Here is a 27,376-nt window from a genome sequence, read left to right on the forward strand (position 1 = left end):
CAAATTTTTCGAGGCATATTTTTAGAAAACATCCTAAAGAGGAGAGTGTTTTAAAAATAACCATGTTACCCAAAAGAGATATTGCTAGAAAGCATATGTTAGATCTCCTAAGAAAGCAAGGGAATTTTTCATATTTGCATGCAGCCGATACCATTAGACCTGTCCAGAGACCTTCGTCTTTTTCAAATTCTAATACTGTATCAGCAGATTACTTACCCTGTATATACTGCAAAGGTTTATATAAACAAAAATCCCTGAAGCGACATGCAAAAAAATGTTATTATAATAAGGAAAACAAAGCATGAATTAAATATGCAAGTGAAGGCCAAACCATGCTTTCACTCATAGAATCTCGAAAGAGATTTTTGGAAAAATTAAGATTGAAATCTGAAATTTTTAATTCGATGCAGGCTGATCGAATTTCATTAAATGGAAAATGAGATGTAATAATATGCCAATATGCGGAAGATTACTTAAGAAAGCATAAAAGGCCCCATATAAGAAGTGCTGTTTCAAATAAAATTCCTGAATTAGGCAGATTGTTAATTCCTCTACAAGATTTGTATGGCATTAATACTATGATAGAAGCACTTAAAGCTGAACATTTCGATAAAGTTGTTGCAGCGACTCGAATAATTTCGGGTTATGATGAAGTTACACATTCCTTTCAAGCGCCTTCTTTAACACTGCATATGAGAACCACATTGATGGCGGTAGCTGCAGTTGTCAAATCCCTACTCTTTAAAAAGGACCCTATTTTACCAGTTCAAAATTATGAAGAAAGTTTAAAAGATTTAATGAACTGGTGGACAAAAACTGGAAATTTTCTATGGGATCGCTTGCTCTCAAAGATCTCAACGAAAAGCAGTGTCTCAAACCACAAACATTACCAGTAACTCAAGATATTATAATGTTTAAGGATTATGTGCAGCAAGTGGCTGAAACCTCTTTGACAAATTAAAATATAAATTGAAATGATGAAAAATCATTTAAAAAATTAACAGAAGCTGCTCTTGCCCTTTTAATTGTATTGAATAGGAAAAGAGTAGGTGATGTGCAGTACATCAAAATTGAATCTTATGTTAACAACTCCACTAACAGTAATCAGGAAGAGTGTCTAAATATACTTAGTGAAAGCGAAATTGCTCTTTCAAAACATTTAAAAAAATTATTACTATTGGTAAAGGCAGCAAAGCAGTACCAGTACTTTTTTCAAAAAATATTCAAATATATGTGGATAGTTTGTTTTCTGTTAGAAACTCTACAGACATCGTGCCAAAAGATAATCCATTTGTGTTTGGTCTTTCGGGAAGTTCCTCAAAATGGGCAGATGGCTCAAAAGCTTTAAGAAAATTTGCTGAGAATTGTGGTGCTAAAAATCCTAAAACTCTGACATCGTCAAGATTACGAAAACAAATTGCCACAGTGTTGCAGATCTTAAACTTAGATGAAACTGAAATGGAGCAAGTGGCCAGATTCATGGGCTACACAAAAAAACGCACGAGGAATTTTACCGGTGGGTGTTGTACTTAAAATAAAAAAGCTAGGGTACTTATATTGTATATTTCTTTTAAGATTACCTCAGGATATTTTCCAGACGGCAAAAATAGCAAAATTGCTTTTGATGATGGAGAAGGGCGTTGGTGCTGAAAACAAAGGCAAAACATTAAATGAAATTGATTCGCAACTAGAAATGTGGAACAATCAAGACAGACGACCAGAAGAACCTGATGATATATCTAATATGTATGCATCAGAACCAAATTGTAGTAAAGGAATGGATTCCGATGTGTTGAATAGAGAAGACCACGAACTCGAATCAGATTGGTCGAAAGATATCTTAGTGGATCCAAACTGCAATGAAGAATAAAAAATGTTTGCGGCAACAAGAAAAAAGAAAAAATGCATTACCGGGTGACATGGATTGCAAAACAGAAGTCTGTTATGTCTGCATTTTTTAAGAGCCAGCTTAAAAGTAAAGTGGCTCCAAAAAAACAACAGTGCTTAAAACTTAAAAATGAGAGACCTGATTTATTCAGAGACAAGACCTGGGTTCAATTTAAAGTTTTCGTTTATAATTCTTATAGAGCGATTTAACGTTCATCCATGTCTTGAAAATAAATCTTTTTAAAAGTAATACAGCTGCTGTTTATTAATATTATCCTATATACATATATATGAATAAACTATTCATTTACAGTGTTAATTCAAAACTCAATTTAACTAGGTACATATTTTACTGTTTACTAGTCTTAATACATAAATATTATGAATCTAATTGGTGTATTTTGAAAAGTTATAGTAGGTAAAAAGATGACTCTGGTTACTGCCCTTACTGGTTCTGGTTACTTCTTTAGCCCTTTTTATTTTACTAATTATTAGTATAATAATTATTAAATTGTTTATATAATAAGACAATTAAAAAAATCTCTGATTCAAAAACATTTTTTTTTTTCAAATACAACTAAATTTTGATTCATTGAGTTAAAATCCCCTCCCCTTAAAATAACTCTCCCTACTTTGACCTTCGTCCGGGCTCCATAAACGAATAAATATGAAGTTAATTTGTTTATAAAGCTGTAGCTCGTAAACTATTTGACGTACAGTGTCCAAGTTTAGCAGAAATGAACTACATATATTGAAAAATATTCCCTTGGAATCTCAATATAGTACGTGAACAGCATAGTTGGTAACAATAAAACACTGAAAACTTTGTTTCAAACAGGTAGAAATTTTAATAAACGAATAGCAGAACATAAAAGGGCTTTCAATAATAGAAAAACAGATTCTACATACGCACTTCACCTTCTAGATCATAATCATTCTTTTGATGACGAATTTAAAATTCTACACATTCAAAATAAAGGCCTTAAGCTATCTTTGTTAGAATCTATGGAAATCAACAAATTAAAAAACACAGATATAATTCTGAATGACCAGCTTGAGACAAACAGTTCTCCCCTCCTCAACTTATTTCATTAGAGGCTATAAAGTGTAAACCCATACCAAAAACAGATCACTTGAGAAAGGCAATCAGCCGAAACAGCTGTAGTGATAATAATTTAAAATAAAAATTTGTGGAAGTTTTGAAAACAAAGTTTTCAGTGTTTTATTGTCACATAAAATGAATTTCCATCAAGTAACGGTCGAATCCATCAATTTAGCATAGTTGGTCCCTTAATTATAAATGATATGCAAAATAGATTTGTGTTAATATATAACTCTCAATCAAATTGAAAGTGGTTGGGTTTATTTTATAGGTCTTTTAAAAGCGATTAAAATAAATTTTTAACATTTTTTGTAAAACGAACAATGGAGAAGATATAAAAGAAAAATTGTAAAAAAATAATACTACAAATAAACAATATTCCGATACGACGTCTAGTTCTCGAGATATTTGACAATCGCCTTTCTGGACAGAGCTCTTTAATAATGTAAATATTATTATTCAAACCAGAAATAAGCCGAGGGGAGGGAGAGAGCTGACTGTAAAATTTATTTGCGATGTTGCCAAGTTTACCGGATCTCAGGTTGTCTACAAAATGTATATTTAGCATATACACAACGGATCACTCGCCCTGACCTCTACAGCGAATTTCGTGGAACTACTGCAATATAAAATTCGCCAAAAGGGGTGCAAAATGAGGTCCAGACAAAAATCGATTTCCTTGTACCCCCATCATTGTTACATCGAGATATCACTATATACACGTGAATACAAGGTGAGATCCAAAATCGGATCTCGCCTTGCAAAATGGATCTCATCTTGTATAGCTTATGATACAAACGGATCTCGCATTGATATGAAGACATATATATATATATATATATATATATAATATATATATATATATATATATATATATATATATATATTTAAGCTGTTTAGTAGCATTATGTCCAACTGGCGGCCCGCGGGCCGCATCCGGCCCCCGAGGCTATTTGTTGTGACCCACGTAAGATTTTCGAAAAGCATACATTTTCTTTAAATGCTGCCACTGTGAAAAAAGATTTTTTAATTTATTTTATATTTTATGGTTTAGCAGTGTTTTTACATCACAAGTACTGTACCGCGTGCCGCTTCGCGGACGTGTAACGAACACAATCGTCCTCTACCACTATGAGAACTGCACTAATTACTGCGCATCACAGTTCACGCAGGCCACACCTCCCACTGCTTACCATCCGTCGCCAGCCACCATCGTGCCAGTGTGCTACTGACACGTAGGCTAGTCGGCTAATCTATTACATTGCTAGTGAACAGTGAACTTGATTAATTCTTTGTCTTGATTCCTCTTATACAATAATGAGTGTAAAACCAGTAAAACGGAAAATTGATAGTAAGAACAGAATTTACAAAGAAAGTTGGGAGAGTGATTACTTGATTGCTAACAATAATGGAAAGTTGCAGTGCTTAATGTGCATGAATGTCGTTTCAGTGCCTAAAGAATATAATGTGAGAAGACATTACACAACACTGCATGCAAATAAGTATGCTACGTACACAAATGAAAGTCGGCGTGCCCTAGTTGCAGATTTCAAGAAAAAGCTTAAACAGCAAACTGGTATGTTCAGTAAAATATTACACTCTCAAACGCATTCTTTGCATGCATCTTATGTCGTGTCGCTTGACCTGGCAAAGGCAAAAAAACCTTTCACTGATGCCAATTTGATAAAAAAATGTGCTGTTGAAATGGCCAAGGCTTTCGTTGATTCTAAAATGGCGGAGAAATTTGAATCAGTGCCACTTTCACATCAAACCATACAAAGAAGGATTGTTGCTATGGGTGAGCAAGTAGAAAAATCTATGCTTAGCTTGGTTAAGAAAAGTTCATATTTCTCACTTTTTTTGGATGAAAGCACTGATCAAACCGATGTTAGTCAGCTGTTAATATTTGTTTGCACTACTTTTGATGATTTTACCAGTAAAGAGGAGTTATTTGATATTTGTCCTCTTTATGGAACAACAAAAGGAAAAGACATCTATGAGGCTGTGAAGAAAACAGTTGACAGAATTGGAGGCTTTGATAAATGTTCAGCCATAGCAACAGACAGGGCCCATCAATGACAGGTAAAAAAATTGGATTAGTGGGTCTGCTTCGAGAGAATGGTGTCACTTGCCCAACAATTCATTGTATTATACATCAGGGAGCTTTATGTGGAAAATCAGTCAAGGAAGATCAAGTTTTCGAAATCGTGATTAAGATTATAAATATGACTAGAGGTGGAAATCAATCTCTTTTACACAGGCAACTTAAGCAGTTTTTAGTGGAAACAGAGGCTGAGTATGGAGACTTGCTAATGTACAACCATGTAAGGTGGCTGAGTGCAGGAAAGTGCATGGAACGATTTTTTGACATAAGAAAGGAAATCCCTACATTCCTCAACAAATACGTTTCATCTGACACAACTGAACTGGAAGAGAAGTTTAAGGATCCAGAATTCTTAAGACAGTTAGCTTTTATAACAGATCTGACTAATCACCTTAACATGTTAAACTTGAGTCTTCAAGGAAGAAACCAGACGGTTTTAGATTTGATCGGAATGATAAACGGATTCCGGAATAAGCTGAACGTGTTTAAACGTGCTTTGGAAAAGAACAACCTGACACAATTCCCTAGCTGTCTGCAAATAGCAGAAGAATTCAACGGTGAGGAAAATATTGAGTTTTCATCCTGCATTTCACAAATTGAACAAGTTATTGATGAATTCAATACAAGATTTGAAGAAATTGAAAGTCTCAAAAGCAGTGTACTACTTTATAATAACCCTCTTGGAGCAACCATTGATGATCAACCACTCAACTTACAGCTTAAGTTATGTGATCTTCAAGCAGACATGTTCCTAATCACCAGACAAGAAAAGGGACCTGAATTTTTCAAATTACTGTCAAAGGAGAAATTCCCAAACCTGCGAGATTTTGGACTGAAAATGACGTCAATGTTCGGAAGCACACATATATGTGAAAGTGCCTTTTCCTCCATGAAATACATAAAAAATAAAAATAGAAGCAACCTTACCGATTCTTCCTTACGTCATCTTATGAGAGTGTCTACAACTGAACTGGAGGTGGACATTTCTTCATTGGTGGATGAAGCCGATCGACCACAGTCCTCACACTAATTGGATACATATTTTTCGTTGCTTTTGCAATGTTTGTCTTGATTATTGAAAAGTGTTATCAATAAATTTTCCGTTTATAAAAAAATGTTGTTGTTGAGCAATAAAAGAAATAATACTCTTTTTTGTTTTAATTATTTTTATACCTCACTTTATTTTGTTATTACTTGTAACAAAATTATTATATGGCCCGCGACAACATCAAAGGTTTTAGTTTTGGCCCTTGAGGCATTGCAAGTTGGACACCCCTGCTCTAGAGCACCATTACCAGTTTCACCAATTGCACCAGTTTCTTCATTAAGTTCATCTTTAGTTTTAAATAAAACTTTCAAATTGATTGGCCTGGAGACAGTTTTCGAGACAGGAAACCGAAAGACGTATTATGCTATAAAAGGGATTACATAGTAGTTCTTTAGACTTACGTCAAAACCGTATAATATGTGCTTATATTTGTATTAAATATCTATTCATATTTACCAAGACTGTACATTGTGAAATGAAATAATGAATTAGTAATAAATGTGATTAATATTGATGCAATATTAATTATTCTACATACTTCCTGAAACATCCAATTTTGTTTATGTCCTTTATTTAGTATTTGACGAACAAAAATGTACGCTACTACGGAAGATATGTAGTTCATGAAAAATGCCTTTAAACTGCACCATACGCAGTTTCTATTGAAAAAACTAAAAGCATAATAGCGAAAGTAAATTTATAGTGGTCTAAATTTGGCAGTTTAATGTAGTTTGAAGTGATAAATGAGCACCATTTCGTTATACTAATTGACTAAAACAATGGGGCCGTGTTTTAACTACTTGAATCGACAATAGAGTAGGCTATGAAATAAAGAGCTAACCGAGTTAAAATGGTCAATGGGATTCATTACAATTTTGGAACTGGATGTGGAACAATAATTTTGCTCCGGCAAATTTAGATTTTTTTAGATTACAGCAGCATGCCGGTTATTTACCATCTCCAGGGTATAATTTTGATTATGGACACAGCAACACTGTATTGTGCAGCTTAAAATTGGATAATTCAGAGACTATTGTTATCTTAAATAATTAATTGCTGAGCACTAAATGCATTTATTTTGTATTTAAATAAAATTGTATTTGGCTTAAGTTTATTAATTTTTACTATTCCGATCATATACTACAGAAAAGGACACACTTTCAGTACCTTTAACGATCTTTCTTCTTATCGTGACGACTTTTTAAAACTTTGGCTTCATACTGACTTTTGTCTAGTACCGCTAGAAATAATAGAATAAATATATCTACTTTATTATCAAAAACTATTAAGTTCAATAATAAAATTATTGTAATAAAAGTAAAAAATAATAAAACCGAAGAATTTTGTTTATAAATTAATATGCAATTGCGACACAAATATTATTTAGTGGAAAAGACTAAGTATTGTAATAATAAAGGAACATGATTCTTACACTAAAACAAAAAAAAATAATACAATAAAAGATATACATCCTAACCAATTGAAGTGGAAATATTTATTCCTCGTAATTTTGTATTTAAAATATTCAAATTTAATTATAATTGATACCTGAACAAAAATTTATATCTAATGCTTTTTACATACTGTTTCTTTCTTGGTTTTTTTTTACTTTTCAGTAAATAAAAATCTGGTTTAGAATATATTGTATATAGATAGGTACATAGTATAAGTTATAGCGACTTTATTACTATTGTTCCAATAAAATTTAGTTTAGTTAAAATACAATTTAGCAATATGCCTTTAAAACTATGAGATACTGTGAAACTTGACCAGTTAGTACGTTGGATCCAGGAAGGTTTATCTCGAGTGAAAATCACTATGCGACTTAATGCGTCTCAGAGTGTTATAATACGGGTATGGAATTACTATTTAGAGACAGGATCTGCAGCTTATACTTATGGGTGAACGTGAGAGAGCCACAATTTATGCTCAAGAATGTTTCATAGTCATCAGCAAGAAGAAACAGGTATGTCATGTTTCTTCGTAACAGCGTCAAGGATTAATAGCATAATAGCATAATGATCTTTAGAAAAAGGGTGATTTCTAGTCAAACTATCAGAAGATGGTTGCCTGCATGTCATTTTAGAGCAAAAAGGCGCGTTGCATATCCACGATTGACGGCGGAACAACCTACACGCAAATATAGTTTGGCAAGGGAACATAGTCAATGGGGCTTTCAAGACTGGAGCATTGCCTCTTTTCTGACCCATCAATATTCGTTCTATTTACGTCTGAGGGTAGAATATTGGTCTGAAAAGAAAGGGGGCATACATAATTGGCATGGGCTTAGTAATTTTAATAAATAAAACAATGAAGGCTCTAACATCTCGTAATTAAGACTTAAAGCCAATTATAGCGTCATTTGCTGGTGCTATAGGTTACAGATTTGATTTTATCGACGATAACTCCGGTCCCCACCGCGCAGTAATTTTTAACAAATAGATAGACTTTAATGGAATTACCAAAATAAAGTGACCATCGTGTTCTCCGGATATGAATTGCATGGAAATATGTTAGGCGAAAATAGACATTTAAATCGACTTCTTCAACCACCTAAAACTTTACAACATTTTGCTAATAAATTTGCAAACAATTTCGGAAACGATACCTCAAACTTTTATTGTTAATTGGGTAATTACATTTCCAAACAAGGTAACGCTTTAAGAAGAGTGAAAGGTGATCTACAATGTACTAAATTATGTAAAAACGTAGCAATTTTGTTACTATGGTTTTTCTTGAATTTTTCAATAATTTTGAATTATATATTTATATTATTGAAAAGTTTTTTTTGCTTTTTGTTGTTAAACATAAAATTTAACAAATCGACTTTTATTTATTTGGAACCTTGACATATGTTTCCAATATCAACTTCAATTATTGAGCAGTGTACATAATGTACTTCAATGTTCAATGTATTTCAATCAGATTTCCGATCTTTAAAGTTCTGTCAATAGCATAGTTATCAGTTATCAATTTACACATATATAACGGACCAACGTTAAGTAATATTAAATAATAATAAAATCTTGTAACAAACTGTACACTCTATGACGGTGATGCCTAGAGTAGTATGAGGCATGAAATATCCATTTGCATCTAGCAGATGTCAAGTAGTCTAATTTGTTTAGGTGATTCAAGAAGTGTTTGTTATCTGATATAATATACTCTTGTTTGGGCCTTTTAAAAGTTTAGAGGTTATACTGAATTTACTAAAATATCCCTGCAGACTGATCACCAACGCCTTAAGTATTTGCTTAGCCTAAAATCTCTAGCAGAAAGGTCGGCGAGATGAGTACTATGTCGATGTCCAAGGCTTATCTATTGATTATCTGCCCCGCAAACGCAACATTGTAGTCGATACACTTTCTAGACCACCATGTGAACACAATGCTGATTAAGTGCAGATTGACTTGCCCCATTGGTTGGCATCTGATACCAGGGTGAAACAATTGAAAGACCAAAGATCTAGCCAAAATAATCCAATCATTCGAATACCCAAATTCGAGTAAATATGTAAAATGGACAGGTGGTGGATATTTGTTCCCACTAGTACTCCACCGTTCCTCGGAAGAAGATAAAGCAGAAGCTCAGTTAGTTGTACCAACATGTGAGCGTGAAGCTATTATTAAGGAATATCATAATGCGCCAACTGCTGACCATTATGGCATTAAATGTACTTTGAGAAAAATTGCTCAAAAATTCTTCATTCCAGCCATGCTTTGTTTTGTCGCTGATAATATTAATAAATGTTTAAATGACAAATACATTGTCAAAAATATAACGTCTATAATCAGAAACCAGTTAGACTCTTACAAATTCCTGTGTATGCGCAACGTTTCGAAACAGTTGTCTCAAAAGGTGAACGTTAGATTTTTAATATTTATTGATTTTAATTGAAATATCCGCCAAGTTGTAGAATCTCAAAATTTTATACCTCAGATAATCCTCAAGAAATAAATATTGAGGAGGAAGAGGTAAAGGAAGCATTAAGGAAATTAAAGGATAGAAAATTACCAGGAGAGGACAGAATACTGAACGAACTCCGAATTACAGAGGGCCTAATTTTGACCAAACAACTATTAAAACTAATCCAAAAAATAATAAAATAAAACAGAATTCCTGAAGAACGGAGATCAAATATCCTAATACCTTTAAAAAGGGAAACCAATCGGACCCGGAAAATTACCAAGGAATTAATCTATTAAACAACACTAAAATTAACAACCAAAGTGATAACAAATAAACTGAATGAAATTGTAACACTAGCAGAAAAACAACACGGTTTCAGGTTGGGAAGATCATGCACCGACGCTATATGTAAAATGAAGCAAGTGCAAGAGGAATCATTAGAATACAACAAACCGGAATATCTATGATTCGTGGACCGTAAGAAGGCAAATTAAAGGACGATATCTACGTATTGTACGCAAGAGAGATACCTCTTGGAATAACCAAAACGGTCAAAAATATTTACCAAAACATCACAGTAAAAGTAAAAGTAGAAGAAGAACTAACCGACTTTATTGAGGCTGGCAATGGGATAAGACAGAGAGGTTCCCTAAGTCTGCTATTGTTTAACCTGATTATGGATGAAATAATAAAAAAAAATAAGAACTAAAAAAGGATACCAAATGGAAGAAGAACAACTTAAAATAATCTGCTATACAGACGACGCAATACTACAAAAAGGACAAAATGCATGGTTACAACAGCAAATTTACTAAGATTTAAATTGTAGCTGGAAGGTTAGATAATAGAATAAGTGATATCTAGGCATCACATTATCTAGCTACGGAAAGCTCAAAATTGAAGTGAAAGATCAAGTGAAAAGAGCAAACAAAGCCACAGACTGCCTGAATGAAACCATATGGAGAAATACAAATATAGGGAAAGAAATGAAAAGCAGAATTTACAAAACAGTTACCAGACCTATAATGACATGTGCGGCAGAAATACGACCTGACACAGAGAGGACAAAAAAGATGTTAGAAGCAGCAGAGATGAAAACACTTAGAAAAAATTGATGGCAGATCTAGAAGTACAGATATACGACGTAGATGCAAATTGGAGACAATCAATAACTGGGTAAGAAATAGAACAGTAGAAGGGAACGATCATATAAGCCGAGTGACAACAAATAAAGTAGTAAGGACGGCATGAGACGGTTTCTCAATAGGAAGACGATAAGTAGGAAGACGACAAAAAGGATGGAAGCACATGGAGGTACATTGAAAAATAGACAGAGTCATGTCTACATAAAAAGAAGAAGAAGAAGAAGAAGAAGAAGAAGAAGATAACTCCATACCTAAAACAGATGTCTTGAATATGGTATGAATCAAGGATGAAGCATGACAACGCCCAAGAAAGGCAAAATAAATATGCCGATCGATGTTTGAAGGAACTTGGATTTAGTATGGGTCAAATTAACAGTTCCCAATAACAAAGAAATAGACCCTATAGAATTAAGCGAGCGGTATTACTTGTGAGTTACGAGCTTTGTAGAGTGGACACCACTACAGCTCTTGGTGTGTTCTATGTATCTGCTCTTACACACGCTACCCTCAATGATGTTGAAGCTCACACGCCTGTAGTGTCAAGACGAAGACGACGACGCCCTATTAAGAAACCTGCGTCTTCTGCTGGCTCCTCCTCTACCATCTACGACGGTGATGCTTATGAGAGTATGAGGGATGATATATCCATTTGCTTCTAGCAGATGTCAAGCAGTCTAATTCGTTTAGATGGTCGAAAAAGGGTTTGTTATCTAATACAAAAACTTAAATAAAATATATATGGTACCTATTAGTTTTGATAGTTAGTTTTTAAGAGAGAATTGAGTTTCAACCTTCAATAAAGAAACAAACATATTTTATCAATGTTTATAAATTTCTTGTAACAAAAAAACTAAAAATCCCCGAAAAAAAGCAAATTTATGTTATAATCTTTTAATTGTCAATTATAACAATTTGTATTATTTTATAGGGTTATAGTAACAATTAGAATTTTAAAACACAAACTAATGTAAAGGTTTCAGTAGTGATTAGTAACATCGGCATTATAAACTTAAGAAAGAAAAAATAGAAAGGAGATTAAAAAAAATTAAATTCGAGCTAAACTTACATTTGGATTAATATTGTGATCGTCTAGAAAAATCCAAAAAATGTTTATTAATATGCATGACCTTCCTTTTTTTAATTTATATTTAAAACAGTAATAAATTAGCAGAAGACAGATGATCAATGTAACAATTATAGCCTGATTATAAACAATGTAATATTTCTTACAAGTAAAAGATAAAGAACAATCAAGCCGCTGTCACCAGTAATTAAAAACGACAACGAACTGTTACCGTCTGGCTTTATCATTGCTACAGCTTGTAAAAAATTATAAAGGCTTTATTAATGTCAAAGTTCGAAATACCCAATTGTCTCTTACTTGTGTTTTCTTGTTTGTTGATAAGACGTGTAGTGATAAAATTTAAAACATAAAATAATACTTTTTGTGATTGAAATAATAGGTCTCAGACGAAGGAAACTAAACTAAAATTAATTTAAAAATAAATTAAATGTGATATCAATTTTCTCATTCTTTTTTTGCAGCATAAATCGTCTGCTGGATATGTCCAACTAAACTTGGTGACTGGTTTTTCAAGCCATTTTGCAATCATAATGACCTTTTATTTTTTTCTAGAATTAGCCTCAAAATCTTGATCCTTACCTTCGGTACGGTTTTTGTTTTTATACGTGTTTTATAGGTTTCGTTCCGTAAGTAATGTTTACTAAGAAGTAGTGATCTATATAGGTACAAATTACTTAATATACATCTGTAATATAATGATACAGGCTAAATGCCAGACTATCAATTAAAATCAATGTTCATTGCAATTCCAAAGACATTAAACTATAAAAAAACGTCAAAAATATAGCTTAACAAACCACGTTCTTAAGGAATTTATTCACATAAGTTTCTTCAGGATAACTAAAATATTTGAAATATTAGAGCTGACACAGTTTGTTGTTTGAAGGTTTAGAGACTAAATAAGCTATTATCAAAGCTCTTGCTTCAAATGTGTTATAATCAGAGACAGAAACGTCATGATGTCAAACATGGCCTGGTAATACAGAGATTATGAGAAATCGTTATAGATGGAAAGAAAATAGATATCCAGGTATAATTGGTGGGTCTCTCTACAGCCTACCAGGGTGCACAAACTCTTGCCCTTTATCTTCCATCCATCGGTTTGATGCATGTTGCATAGGTTTAAATGTCTCACAGGTCTTAGTATTTGTTTGTATTTATTCTCCATGTTGTATGAATCTTTTCTGTACATATATTTATTTATTTATTTGTTTATTTTAGCTAATTTATGATCATATAAACAGAAACACCGATGTAAGATTGAATCTCTAGGGAACTGAAATCAAAATGGACCTCAAATATCAACCTGGTATAAGGATATAGCAGGTGAACGTGGGCAGAGCGAAAAGAGTACACTATCTTGTCTACGCAACAGGTTGCAAGTTGGATGCAGATCTGCTGATTGTTCCCGTACATAACAAAAAAATTACATCGGACGGTGGCTGGAAAGATCTTCGAGTGCGTGGTATTGTCAGGGGTGGAAATCATATACTTACAAAAATGAGGGATTTCAGCCTACTGTCATGCTACACATCTTCAAATATTAGGATCAGAAGATATAAGAATATAGTAGACGAAACAATAAACACCGCCATTAGGGAAAAACAAATTATGATCGCCGGGGATATAAATGCTAAATCTCGACATTGGGGCTATCACGCAAATGACGAAAAAGGGGAGATATGTAACGAATGGATAGCCCCGGCTGACCTCCAGGTACTCAACAATAATAAACCAACTTTTATAAGTGGGGCCAGCTAAACACACATTGACGTAACTTTTGCAAGTGAAGGGCTGTCCAGACGAATACAAAACTGGGACGTCCTCGACGATCGATTATTTACCTACTACCGATACATTACATATGGAATTAAGGTAAAGGGTCGGATCATAAGAAGGCCGATAGGATATACTTGGAAAACGTTTAATAAGCACGTGTAGCTATCGGAGGTCAGAAATGTAAACGACTAGGAAATACCTGACCTTGAAAAACGTAGAAAAGCACTAGATAACGCTGTTAAGTTGGCCACCTTGAACTAAGGAACAAAGAAAGAACCCCCTACTGGTGGACGGATGAGATTGAAGGCCTATGGAAGGAGTGTCTCCGAGCTCGAGACATTTTACGAGAAGTTTGGGCGCCTCTGACCTCAAAGAAGTATACAAAACAGTAAAAAAGAAACTCAATAAAACAATAAAAAAGAAAAAAAGGAAAGGTGGCAGAACCTAATAAATGCTTTAGAAGACGACATACGGGGCAACTCATATAAAATAACAATGAAGTCACTAAAGATGATCGTTCCATACAAGTTAGACGAGGACCAGTGGTAAGAATTGGCGGAGCTCCTCTTCCCCACCAAGGAGGAACAAACCTTCTTGAAGGTCTCCCCTATGGTAGCAGAGGAATTCACAGAGGAAGAAATAAAGACCGCTTATCAAGAAACCAACACAGGGAAAGCTCCCGACCCCGAGACTACCATCGGAGGGACTGAAAATATCCTTTTCTGGCCGAATACTTTCTCTCTCTGCGCACTAGAAGCTCCGCCCATTTCACGGGATTCCTGTTCACCATTACTTGTCGCAAAGAAGCGTATGCATATCGATGAAAAATAAGATAAAAATGTCTTCTGGGCCCAAGGGTCAGTCCTGGTACCCACACTATGTAATATTTAATACAACGGGGTACTAGAAGTAAACAAAACACAAGGAGTAAAGGCTATTGCATACGCAAACGACCTAGCCCTACTTATAGAAGACATTGGGGCATTATAAACAAAGTAAATAAAGCAATATAAAAAACTGCTAGATGGATAAAGAGAAATGACCTAAGACTTGCAGTAGAGAAGTAATTATCTTGAGGGGACCACGGTACCGAAAAAACGTAAATTTTCGGTTTAGAGGCTCCAACCTATGACCCCAGAAGACCGTAAAATACTTGGGAATTGTACTAGACGACAAAATGGCATTTAGATTTCACATACAAGAAGTATGTTCGAAGGCAGAAGAAAGAACCTCGCCCCTTAATAAGATAATGTCGAATATAGGAGGCCCCGGGTCACACAAAACATCAGTTATCCTACAATCATTCATGTGCATCTAACTATATGGGGCCCCAGTGTCACATGAGATCCTTAACAAAGCAAAATATAAAGACATGCTTCTAAGGACACAGAGGAAACCATTGATATCAACCATTGACTTACAAGTAGTGGTCGGTGCTGTGACGGTGCATATCCTGGCTAATAAGAGGGTTTAGATACACCAAAGGGACAACGGAGCTTTTTGTTCAGGAACACAAGAAAGGAAAAAGAGTTTGGACAAACAAACAAGGCTGCCTGGACAAGAGCCCTTATCCCAGATGTAGTAAGGTGGTATGAGTGTAAACACAGACGTGTCAACTACTACTTCACCCAATTTATGAAGGGGCATGGATCTTTCCGGTCTTATACATATAGAATAAAGAAGACCAAGAACGATCTGTGTCCCGAGTGTGGAGTGGTGAATGACGCGCATCATATAATATTCGTATGCCCTGCATACAATGTGGGGCGAACCTTGCTACAGCTGGGCCTGAAGTCACCTCTAGGCGAGCCACATGAACTCATGAATAAAGCAATTGAAAACAAAAAAACTTTTGACTTGATCATTGGTTTTATGTCAGAAACCCTAAACCACAAGGAAGATAAAGAGAGGAGACTGCAACAAAGGTGACCTCTTTATTTTAATGTGTGATATCTGTCGGCGTCAGTGGGGTGAGCCACTATTCAGTTTCCACTACTGTTGTCGGATTTTTCTTTTTAAGTTTAACATGGTTGAAATAACGACGCGGTCGCTCCTCCTGCCTATGGCTCTGCACAATGATGGTTAGCTTACAAACCAAGTACGGTGCAGACCTGGGTGGGGTGCTGAGGCACGACTGAGATGCTATAGCAATCACGGAATGCAGACGGAGAGCGACAGATGGAAGTTATGAGCAAAGCTGAATGGTCAGATGGTAATGCTCGCTAAGAGCATTAAGAGCATAAAATGGAGAGGAAATACAATTAATATAAAATCTATATTGAAATCAAATGGCAGAGGTGAAAATTAATAATTTAACGTATTTTAAAAGAGTTTATACTGTTCAACACATGCAATGAAAATATCTTTGAAATAGCACTAGAATTCAAAATTGAGAACGTCAATGTCAACGGTATACCTACTAAATCGTTATAAAGACGATACTTTTTTAACTCCATAAAAACTCTTAAGTATCTATTGAATCAAATAAAAAATTGCCGTTGGCAACAATATGGATTACATATAAAAAGGAAGAAAACTAAAATAATGGTAATCAGTCCACACTTCATGGTCGCTAACTTGCAGATAAACAAACAGGTAAACAATGAAACTAGTCTTACAGTTTAAATATCTAAACGCTCACATTAACTCTACATGCGTGAGGTTAAAATTGGAGAATCGGTGTGACCATAGATATATAATACAAGATAGACTGATCGTAGCAATACCAGCCCGTTCCATTAGTGCGACAGACAAAACTGACGCAAAGCAGTCTGTATCTCTTTTTAATTTGCCAGGTTTATCGACCACCTGACCTAAATGACCAATGAGAAGGACATCCTTTTTGAGAAAAGTCGACGTTTTACCCATATACAGTGTTAAAATAAGGTTGTGTTATTTCGTCTTATTTTGAAACGCCCTTTGAAATTTTTTAGACAAAAACGCTACATCTTGTTAGTATTTCAAGAAACCTCCATCCTTTCTTAACATTTTCGTAAAAATATCATCCCGATATGTTTATTATTAAAAAAGAACAGCACTTTCAAAGAATTACGTGATTTTCTACTCTCTAAAATTAATGTATCACCTCAACTGTACCATAAGTTTTAAGCTATTTTATTTTTAAATCAATTAGATTTCGATAATTTTTTTGCACATTGACGATCTATTTGTTGATGGATCCTCAGGGTTACGAGCGAGGATGACTTGCAGTCTTGCGATGTGTATCTGGCGGATTTTAGTTTTGAATTTTAATGATTAGTAGTAGAATGCTTTATCATTCCTGCCCTCGTGATATAACTAGGAGTACTTTAGAAGTCTTTAATGTAGTCCTTTGCCTTAACAGCGGTTTTTTTTAATACCAGGAGAAAATAATGCTTGGAAACTTTCCATTTCCTACATCCTAAGCTTTTGGCTAATAAGTAAGAGAATTCTTATACCTTAAATAGCATTCGCTTGGTATTTTTACTATATGTACTCTTATATAACTATAATGTCAAAAAATGCACTTGATCGGAATGCAACACGTGGTGACAGCAGTAAGAGTTGGGTGTCTGATGAGAACCAATCATCTAGAACTATCTCCCATCAATAACACTCGATGTGGTCATTCCGATAGAAAGCTTCTACTTCTACAACACAACTACATCCCTTAAAAATTACCAACAATAATAACAGTCGAATCAATAGTAGGTACCGTGGTAGTAAAGAAACAATATGATAAAGCTGTATCTAGAGATGGGTTTTCAAAATGTAGTGTAATGTTATTCCACTACGTATTTCACTACTCTGGTGGTAAAGTATAAATTATCACCGAAATTCAGTATGAGACAACTCGTGTATTGGTATTCGCAATGGTACATGCTTAAAGCGTGTAAGAGAGACAGAAACAGAGCTTTAAATCGTGTTGGACTGGGACTATGATCTTCCCAGTCTAAACCTGAGTCCACGGTTTTTAGCGTGCTGAGCTAGAGTATTCGTCTCTTACTTAAAAGTCTATATTCTTAAGTTAAGTCATTATCGTCTCTTTTGTACATTGCATATTTGTTGTTTGTTGGTGTTTTGTTTAGGTTATAAATCCTGTTTGACTGAGAACTATTAAATTTCATATCAAAACTTTCTTAGATATAAAATAAAATCCTATAAACAAAAATGACAGTAAAGAACTGAAAGGCCTAGTGCGTCACGTAACAGAACACATTAAAGACTATGTAAAAGAAGACATTAATGTGCCTTTCAGCATACGAATACTATTTTGTTTTAAAACTAACTGTAATATATTTGTTTAATATTTTGATATAAACTTCAATATGTATTATTTTTCATTTGTTTGACTGGTAAAGATATGTCACATAATATGCCAGACACTATTTGTTAGAGTCGCTACCCAAAAACGGCGAAATAAGTGCAAAACAGTTCCACGTTTAAAGGCTTTAATCTAAAATTCAATTAACAAGACTAAAACTAGACAAGGAGAAATTCATTGACGTAATTAGTCAGCTAAAAAAAAGTTGATAATAAGAGAATAAACTGTAAATTAATTGAATTTAAACTAGAGAATAAAATAAGACGACTATAACGACCAAAAAAAAAATTATCGGGACAATATAAAACTTTTACTAAAGGCGGAAGGGCCAGTTCATTCAAGGGACAAGTCTATTAAAAAACAGAGCAAAAACGAAGAATATAATAATAATAATAATACATTAGTTACATATACTAAATAAATTTTCCTTGTATAATCTATTGTAATGGTTTATATTTTCTTCAAAAAAGTACCATGATTAAATAAAAATAAATCTCACTTTTTTTTTAATTTACTGGTGTAATTTTAATGCATGTAAAGGAAACGATGGTGTATTCTCGCAGAAATAAAAATTTGTACTAATTTGCATAGAAACTACAGTTTTTACTTTGTTTCGTATTAAAGAAAGCCTTGAAAATGTCGTTTACCCCAATTTCACACATTGTAAATTTCCCTCTGAACATAAATGGGAAACTATTGACCCGTCACTATCACTCATTGCACATATTACATTCAGAGAGATAAGACTAACAATTTACAAGTAAAACTAATTAGATATATGACATTCTTTGCGATAGTGACAAACCTTTGTATAAACAATTATTCGTTTTTTAATCATTCATGTGTGTATAGATAATGTTGTTAAAACAATGGGTGCGAATTTATTCCTGTCATGTCGAAGGCGTATATACCTATTGGGAAATTTCTAAACAGATTTGTTTTTTCATCATTTAGACACATTTGAAAATTGAAATATGAAGAAATTTACTGTTTGTATTTATCTTTTCTATTTTCTTAATCATAAACTCTAAATTAATAAATTTTTGTCTAATTAAACTAATACATCTCGACAGTATTTCTATTATATTTTACTGACTTAATTATTAGTAGGTACAAGCGGACGGCACCATCTTTTAAAAATGTTTTAAAGTTTTAAAATATGTATCATCCAGTATATTTTTAGATTTTTGGGTGATTTATTCAATGTTAAATGGACACAGTATGAAAAACTTGTCTGCTACTAATAATTTGGTAATTCGCACCTTCTGTAAAAAACGCTCAGTTTATTTTTAGAGTTTTCTAGTTGCTGAACGAATTAATTTAATCTTTTATTGAAATCTGTCAAAAACATGTTGCCATTGACACTTTTCTTATAGTCTACAATCCTACTGCAAGATCACTGGAAATCAAAACTCACATTTTTACATACATTTAAGAATAAGAAAATATATTGATAGCAGGTTCCAGTCAAAAAAAGGCCGCAAATAATTTTAATTCAAACTATGTTAATTAATTCTTAAACAAAATTTTTATTTCGTTTATATATTTTTTAAATAAAATACGCTGGTTATGACGTAGTGTAAGTCCGGGAGAGGTATGGTTTATGGACTGAAAATCAACTTGAATCAGCCATACACGCCGTAAGAAATGGAGAAAGGGGGGCAATAAAAATAAAATAATGAAACACATCCTTAAGTTACAGAAACCTTGTTTTGCACCTACAAGACTTATATATTAAAACTACTTTCAACAAGAAAGAAAAACTAGTAGGTTGTGATTGGTTACAATTATTCTTAAGAATAAGAAAATCAAAAGGCGTATCCTTAGCAAGAAGTCAAGGCATAACCAAAAATTATGTAAGCGATTACTTTGATCTATTAGAGAAAGTTATTCTAGAAAATGAGTCGATGGAGAAGCCTGAGAGTTTATTTAACATGGACTAAACAGGACTTCAACTAAATAATAAACCTGTATTTGTTGTAGCTTAAAAGGAATCTAAAAATGTAGCATCAGTAACTTCTTTGGAGAAAGGGGTAGCAATTACGTGTATGGCCTGTTGCCATGCTGAGGGTAACTTTCTTCCCCCCACCTGTATATTTAAAGGAAAAATAAAAAGCAAGAATTCGAAGACGGTATGCTACAGGTTCAAAGATTTACATGAATGAAAAGTCCGCTTGCATAAACACAGATATATTTGTTGATCGGAACACATTACTCTGTTCTTAGAAATCCCTCAGGAAAAGTCCTATTGGTCTTTTGTTGAAAAAGTGGCTTAAGTCACATTATTACAATGCTTGCAATTAATTTCTTAAAATGAATCATACAAAGAAGATTAACCGCTTGCAGTTTGACAAATTATCAAATAAGGCTTAGATAAAAGCTGCCTCAGTACAAAATGCCGTATCTGGTTTTCTCGCATGTGGTATTTATCCGGTCAACCGGAATGCAATACCAGAGCACGCTTTTCTTGAGTAAATAATACAAACTACTGAAATAGATGATCTCCCACGCCTAAACCCACCAACTAGAAGCAGTTTGACGCCGTCTCACACGTCACAATTAAAACTACCGTCCATACTTGGGAATAAGCCGACCCAGGTATAGACGTATATCAGGTATGTCACAAGAAACGCAGTAGTTGACTGCAATATTTACTAGCCTAGTGAATTAAGCGATATGCAATGATTTATGTGATAACAAGAAAGTAAATTATGCTAAAAAGATATAAGGTGCACTGGAACGAAAGTTAAGAAATCCAAGAACCCCAAGAAGATGTTTTGTGAGTATCTTCTTCCGAAGACTTTGAGGATCATATGGAAATTACTAAAGACTCTAGTGATGATCTACAAGATACAGCAAATTGTGAATGTGCCGGCTATGGGGAAATATATTCAACCACATAAAACAAGAAGACTGAGTACAGTGCGTGCATTACATTTCTTGGTTTCATAAAAACTGCTTAATATATGTTAATTTATATGCAAAATATTATTGGCAAATAAAGTTTATGATCAAGCCATATCACCCTTGTTGTCCAAGTCATCTCACCCTGACAAATCGGGTGAGTCGCTTTATTGTTTTTTGTATTTTGATGTTTACTGTTTTTGTATCTAAGTGACTGTTTAACCAAGTCTGTACACTTTCTTCTAAATTTTAGTTTAATATAAATTTATAAATGTTTCAGAGTATAGACTTTTTGCACTAAGATTCAGATAGTCACACAACTGAATTTAGACATGTAAATCCAGTGACGTTGGGCCACAGTTCTCTTTTACTTTATCTTTGATACCTCGTGTTTTAAGAGCTGGCAAGCCTAACTTGCGACCATTTTTTCTAAGGCAATTGTATATCATTATACAGCCCTCTGCGTCCAAAGTTGAACGTAAGCCTCCCCTAATTTCTTTCAGTTCTGTGGGTCTTCAGCTTCTTGCAGCCAATTTCCGGCGATTCTATTGACGTCGTCTGTCCATCCTGTAGGTGGTCTACCTCTGCTTCTCCTATTAGCTCGTGGTCTCCAAATTGTGATTTTTGGGTCCACCGCCCGTTATTCATTTTGGCCACATGGTCCGCCCAGTCCCACTTTAGCCATGCTATACGCTCTATGACAGTGTGACGCCTGTCCTCCTTCTTATTTCTTCGTTTTTATCTTTGTCTCTAAACAAAAAACATGAAAATGTATGTCATGAGCAGTGTATTATATTTAAAAAATGATATTCGGAATTTCTGTTCAAAAAGAATTCACATTAATTGAATTAAAACTATTTGTGGCCACTTTTTGACTGGCAGCCTAGTGAATTTTTCTATTCTTAAATGTATGTAAAATGTATGTATAAATCATCTCTACAAATCATTTGATGTGATACGAGTTCCTGAGGTTTTTCTCTTGTTATTTGTCTATATATGTATTTTGTGATTTTAACATTTTCTTTGTTTCTCTTATATATAATTTTTCTTTGTATTGTTTATTTAATATTTCTGGTGTAGTTTTAGCTATTATCTCCTAATTTTTCTCCCATTCTCCTTTGTTATGTGCTAGTAAGAATGTCCAAAAAACTACACTTACATCTCTTAAGATTTTGAGCACACGGCCAGTTCATTTTGTGCACTTCAAACACTGTCCATCGTTTGTTTTGTTACAATATAAATACAATATTCATTAATATCCACTTCCAAACAAAATTCATATAAAATATAAAATATGTCGAATTCTCCGGACTAAACATAGCTAAACCTAAACTCAACTTTTTTTTAAAGCTATTGATTGTATCGTTTGCAGAAAAATTGTATCTGTGTTTCCCTGGAGTGATAAATCAATTCCGTTTAATTTGAAAAATATATCTTTATAACATAAAATCAATTCATAATACTAAATCTCTCAGCCAACTCCAATAAATATTTTAAAAACAAATGTTTGTATTTAATTTCAAGTTTATACTATCGAACAAGTATCTTACCTTGTATCCTTATATGAAGAAGTAAGGAAGTAGGTGTACTTATCTTCGCATATTTTAAAAATTTGCTTAATAAATTGCATTTACTTAATCAAATTTATGTATTTTAAGTTTTATTGTATTATGTGTATTTCAAATTAATGTATTTCACTGCTAATGTTTATCAGCGAATAATGTAACGATTACTAGCATAATTGTAAGCAATATTTTTCAGATTACCCGCAGTGTGCGCTTTTCATGAAAAAACATATCTAACCGTTTAAAAATTTAACTCCCTGTAGTATGAGTTTCCAAGTCTTTGCAACTAAGAAAATCTTCTGTATCGACTTGTCGTACTGATTCAAAAATCATTAAAACTGCTAGACAAGGCTGATCTGATGATTCGTCCATTTAAAGAGCAAACGAGATATAACTCGTTTTTTACATTTTTGTCAAATACAAGTACTCCAGTATTATATATATATATATATATATATATATATATATATATATATATATATATATATATAAACGCATAAAAGAATGGACTCCTGGATTTGAATCATATAGAGATAGGCAAAGACCTCCGACATTGTGGACGGATAATATAAACAGGGTTACAGTATATTGGATTTACACGGCACGAGCTAGGAAACACTGGAGACAAATTAAAGAGGCTCATGTTCAGCAGTGGAAACTGTAGTTTATGTGATGATGATATAACTAGGTTTTGATATATCGTCAGAACTTAACGGCCGTTTTGGCCAGCAACAATTTACATATTAGCCATCGATCTACTGTAATAGAGAGTCAATTAATATAATAAATTGATTTGATGAAACAATGTCCAATTTGATACACCTAACTAATGCTGTAAAACTGTTTTTAATTTTTTAATGTTTTTAATAGTTTTTAATATCACACGAATAAGTTGATTCGTAACTTAAATGATGCAAGATGACATGACGTATTATGTACATAAATAATTATTATACGCTACGTAAAATACGAACTGAAGCACCATCACGTACGTGTCGTACATACTAAATATTTAAAAGTGAACTCTTGATAAAATATATATACTACAAGTGGCGACCACGGTCCTTCAGTGAAGTAGAATGTGAATAGTATCAGTTCTGCTGTTTTTCGTTTACAATTATGTAAGTATTTACTTGTTGGAACGAGAGTCATATTAAAGTTTAAATAAGTGTTGTAGACAAATGTAAGCAAATGAAATTCGGATCGTTTATTTTTAAAATTTATTAAATATATTTTCCATTCTAAATTAAATTAAATATATTTTAATTTAATTAGCTCTCAGTTAGGGATTCGATAGGAATATTCTGAGGAGGTAAATCTTTTGGTAAAGATTATTTAGTTTTTTCTGCGTAAATCATGTAGAAGTTTATATCTTCAATTTGAATATGTAAGAAATGATGGTTCTAAAGTGACATTGTTAGAATTCACGAATAATGATAAATTAAAAACTACGTTAATATTTTTAATATTAGATTGAACTAAATGAATTGTCCACCAGTCATTAAATAGAGTATAATTATTCAACACAGTTTTTCCGACAGCATCAATGTTATTTGCTACATAATCACATCAATTTACATCAACAAAAATAACTTATATAAGGGGTTTATACCCTTATTAAAGGATTTTCTACGCCTTTTCAGTAAAATTTTGTTGCTTTTCCATATAATTTACCGGACTTCATCCTTTAGTATTTAAAATCAAATATCGATCTTACATTGTTTATATATTATTTATTTATAAGTAAAAAATGGCGTTTAATCTTTTGCATATTTTATTATTACCAAATTTATTAAAATCCGTTGTTAGAGCTGCTGGGTATATTAGGGAACGTCTAGAAAAACAGGTGTTTCCTTATTCGCATTTAGTAGGTGAAAAGATCTCCTTTCCAAGATTTACAATATCACTAACTGAGAGATGTCTCAAAAATCAACTAACTAGAATTAGTAAAAAAATTAAAACGGATCCAGGCTCTAATAATTCTGACGCAGAAAGCATAATCTCGGTATCCTCACAAGATAATTTCGAAGAAGACCATCTCTCTGAAGGAGCAACCACTTCAGAAACATAACATACTCATTTTTAATTTAATCCAGTAGAACTGCGACGGGTTTTACCCCCGTCTAGAACGCATTCAACAACTAATTATAGACACGAATGCTGACATCATTTGCCTATAAGAAACAAACTTCAAGCAAACGGACAAGAAATATCTCACTGCTTTTCAAGCACATCACCTTTTAGGAACAAATTATATTAGAGCTAGTGGAGGCACATCTATATATACTTCTAAAGACTACTATTGTAAAGAAGTATACTTAACTACCACACTGGAAGCTATTGCTGTTACTCTTTGGTGTCCAAATAGAATTACTATCTTTAGCATTTACATACCATATTCCCACAGCCTTAGTGAATTTAAGCTAATAAACTTAATTAATCAATTTCCAACCCCCTTTATTTTAGTAGGTGATTATAATGCCCATAATTCACTTTGGGGATCGAAAAAAACATTTCGTAGAGGAAAGGTCGTTAAAAATAAATGATAAGAACTTCACTAACATCTGTATATTGAATACCGGATCCAAAACATACTTCAACATCTCTAGTGACACTTTCTCCTCAATTGATCATAGCTTATGTGACCAAGGTTAACACCACTTATAACTTGGACTACAATAGATTGCCTTTATGACAGTAATCACTTTCCTATCTTGATTTCTAATTCTATCAGCAAACCCAGAACAAAAATTTCAACATGGAAATTATCTCAAGCTAACTGGAAGAACGGAAGAACTTTTCAGACTTCATTGAAAACAAGATGAACCAGCTATAACTACCAGAAGATCCTGATATAGCACTAGACTCCCTAGTAAGTTTAATCACCTTGGCTGCTCAAACGCACATTAGAACATGCACAATATCGTCTTCTTGTAAAACTGTACCCTGGTAGAATACTGAATGTAAGAACGCTCTCCGAGAAAGCAAAACAGCATTAAATAAATATCGAAGAACCAGAACTGAGTCAAACCTGATTAAATTTAAACAATTAAAAACTATAGCGCGAAGAGTATGACAAATATATCGAAAAAACTACATTATTTGAAAATTTAATAATTTCAAATAATAGCAGTTATATCGCGAAGAGTGATAAAACAAAATGCATGGGAAAACAACACACATGTCAATTTTAGCGCTCAGTTATCATAATTCAATAGTAACTGAAGATGATCAAATTGCTAAAATTATGTTTTTATTATTTCATAATAAAAACAAAACCGACAACTACACAAATACTCTGACTCCCCATAAAGATTTTCCTTCTACTACAGATCTCTCAGATGATCTTCTCGCTTTAAACACACCTTTTACTTTCCAAGAGCTTTTCTTTGCTGTATCTACTTTAAAAAAATATGAAGCAAAAATTGACAATATGCCCTCCAAATTCTTTAAAAATTTAACCATAAATGGACTCACAAAATTACTTTCATTTGATAATCTTCTTTGGACCAACGAAAAGTTTCCAAACCTGTGGAGACAATAAATCATTCTTCCAATAAAAAAAACCCGACAAACCTTCAACAGAGCCATCCTCTTATAGACCCATCTCATTAACATGTTGCATGTGCAAATTATTGAAAAAACTAATGAATAATAGACTTAACTGGTTTTCTAAAAAGCACAATATAATTAGCTCCGTTCAATCGGGATTCAGACCACATCGAAGCGCAATGGACAATTTATTATCACTACAAAACCATATAACCGGGAATTTCAATATGCAACATGATACAGTTGTGGCAGCCTTCGATATTTAAAGCGCCTTCGATACTATTCCAAAGAATGTAATATTACAGAAACTTATCGATAATAATATTACAGGCACTATTTACACGTTCATAGATAACTTTTTAAATCACCGTAAATTTAAAGTTGCAATAAACGGTAATGAGTCAAATGTTCTCGAACAACTCAATGGTGTACCTCAAGCTCGGTTTTAAGTCCAACTCTGTTAACTTAGCAATTAATGACATCTCAAAAAAAGTTCGTCAACCAGTAAAAGTTGTACTGTACGCTGATGATAGAGCGTACAGTAGAACAGAATGTATACTTTACCACGAAAAGTAAAGATACCGAAGACTCCTGTCTGCTTGGCCGGTCAGGAACAAAAGTATTATTGATGTCGAAGCAGCCTCTTCCCTTAGTGGCTGGAACGACTGTCTCTAACTCACTGGTACTCATATCTGTTAACTGAGCAGCCTTCACCCCTACTGACTGGAATGACTGACTGTAACTGACTGATACTGACTGAGACGGCAGTTCGGTAAAGCGTTGTTTTTCATAAGTGAACGCTACGTAGGCGATAATTACCCAGCGATCCGCACTTTTAATAAAAGCCACTTATTTTTTCCTTTGTTCTGTGTTAACATATAATGTATGAAAGAATAGTCTTTTGTTTGCAACATTGTATTTAGCAACCGTTTAGCAACTGTTATATAGCGTCTGTGTTTTTGCAAGCGAAATTTTTGCTTAATACACAGGAATA

At 33.5% G+C, this 27,376-nt stretch overlaps 2 protein-coding genes across 2 annotated transcripts; both read left to right on the top strand.

The window, feature by feature from the left end:
* Positions 1–4,306: 4,306 nt before the first annotated feature.
* Positions 4,307–5,068, top strand: LOC140433843 (general transcription factor II-I repeat domain-containing protein 2-like). The gene has a single exon (XM_072521819.1). The coding sequence runs from the start codon at positions 4,307–4,309 to the stop codon at positions 5,066–5,068; it is 762 nt and encodes a 253-aa protein (XP_072377920.1).
* Positions 5,065–6,123, top strand: LOC140433844 (general transcription factor II-I repeat domain-containing protein 2A-like). Its single transcript, XM_072521820.1, has one exon. The coding sequence runs from the start codon at positions 5,065–5,067 to the stop codon at positions 6,121–6,123; it is 1,059 nt and encodes a 352-aa protein (XP_072377921.1).
* Positions 6,124–27,376: the final 21,253 nt, after the last annotated feature.

Source organism: Diabrotica undecimpunctata, chromosome 2, assembly GCF_040954645.1.
Source record: "Diabrotica undecimpunctata isolate CICGRU chromosome 2, icDiaUnde3, whole genome shotgun sequence".
Lineage (NCBI taxonomy): Eukaryota > Metazoa > Arthropoda > Insecta > Coleoptera > Chrysomelidae > Diabrotica > Diabrotica undecimpunctata.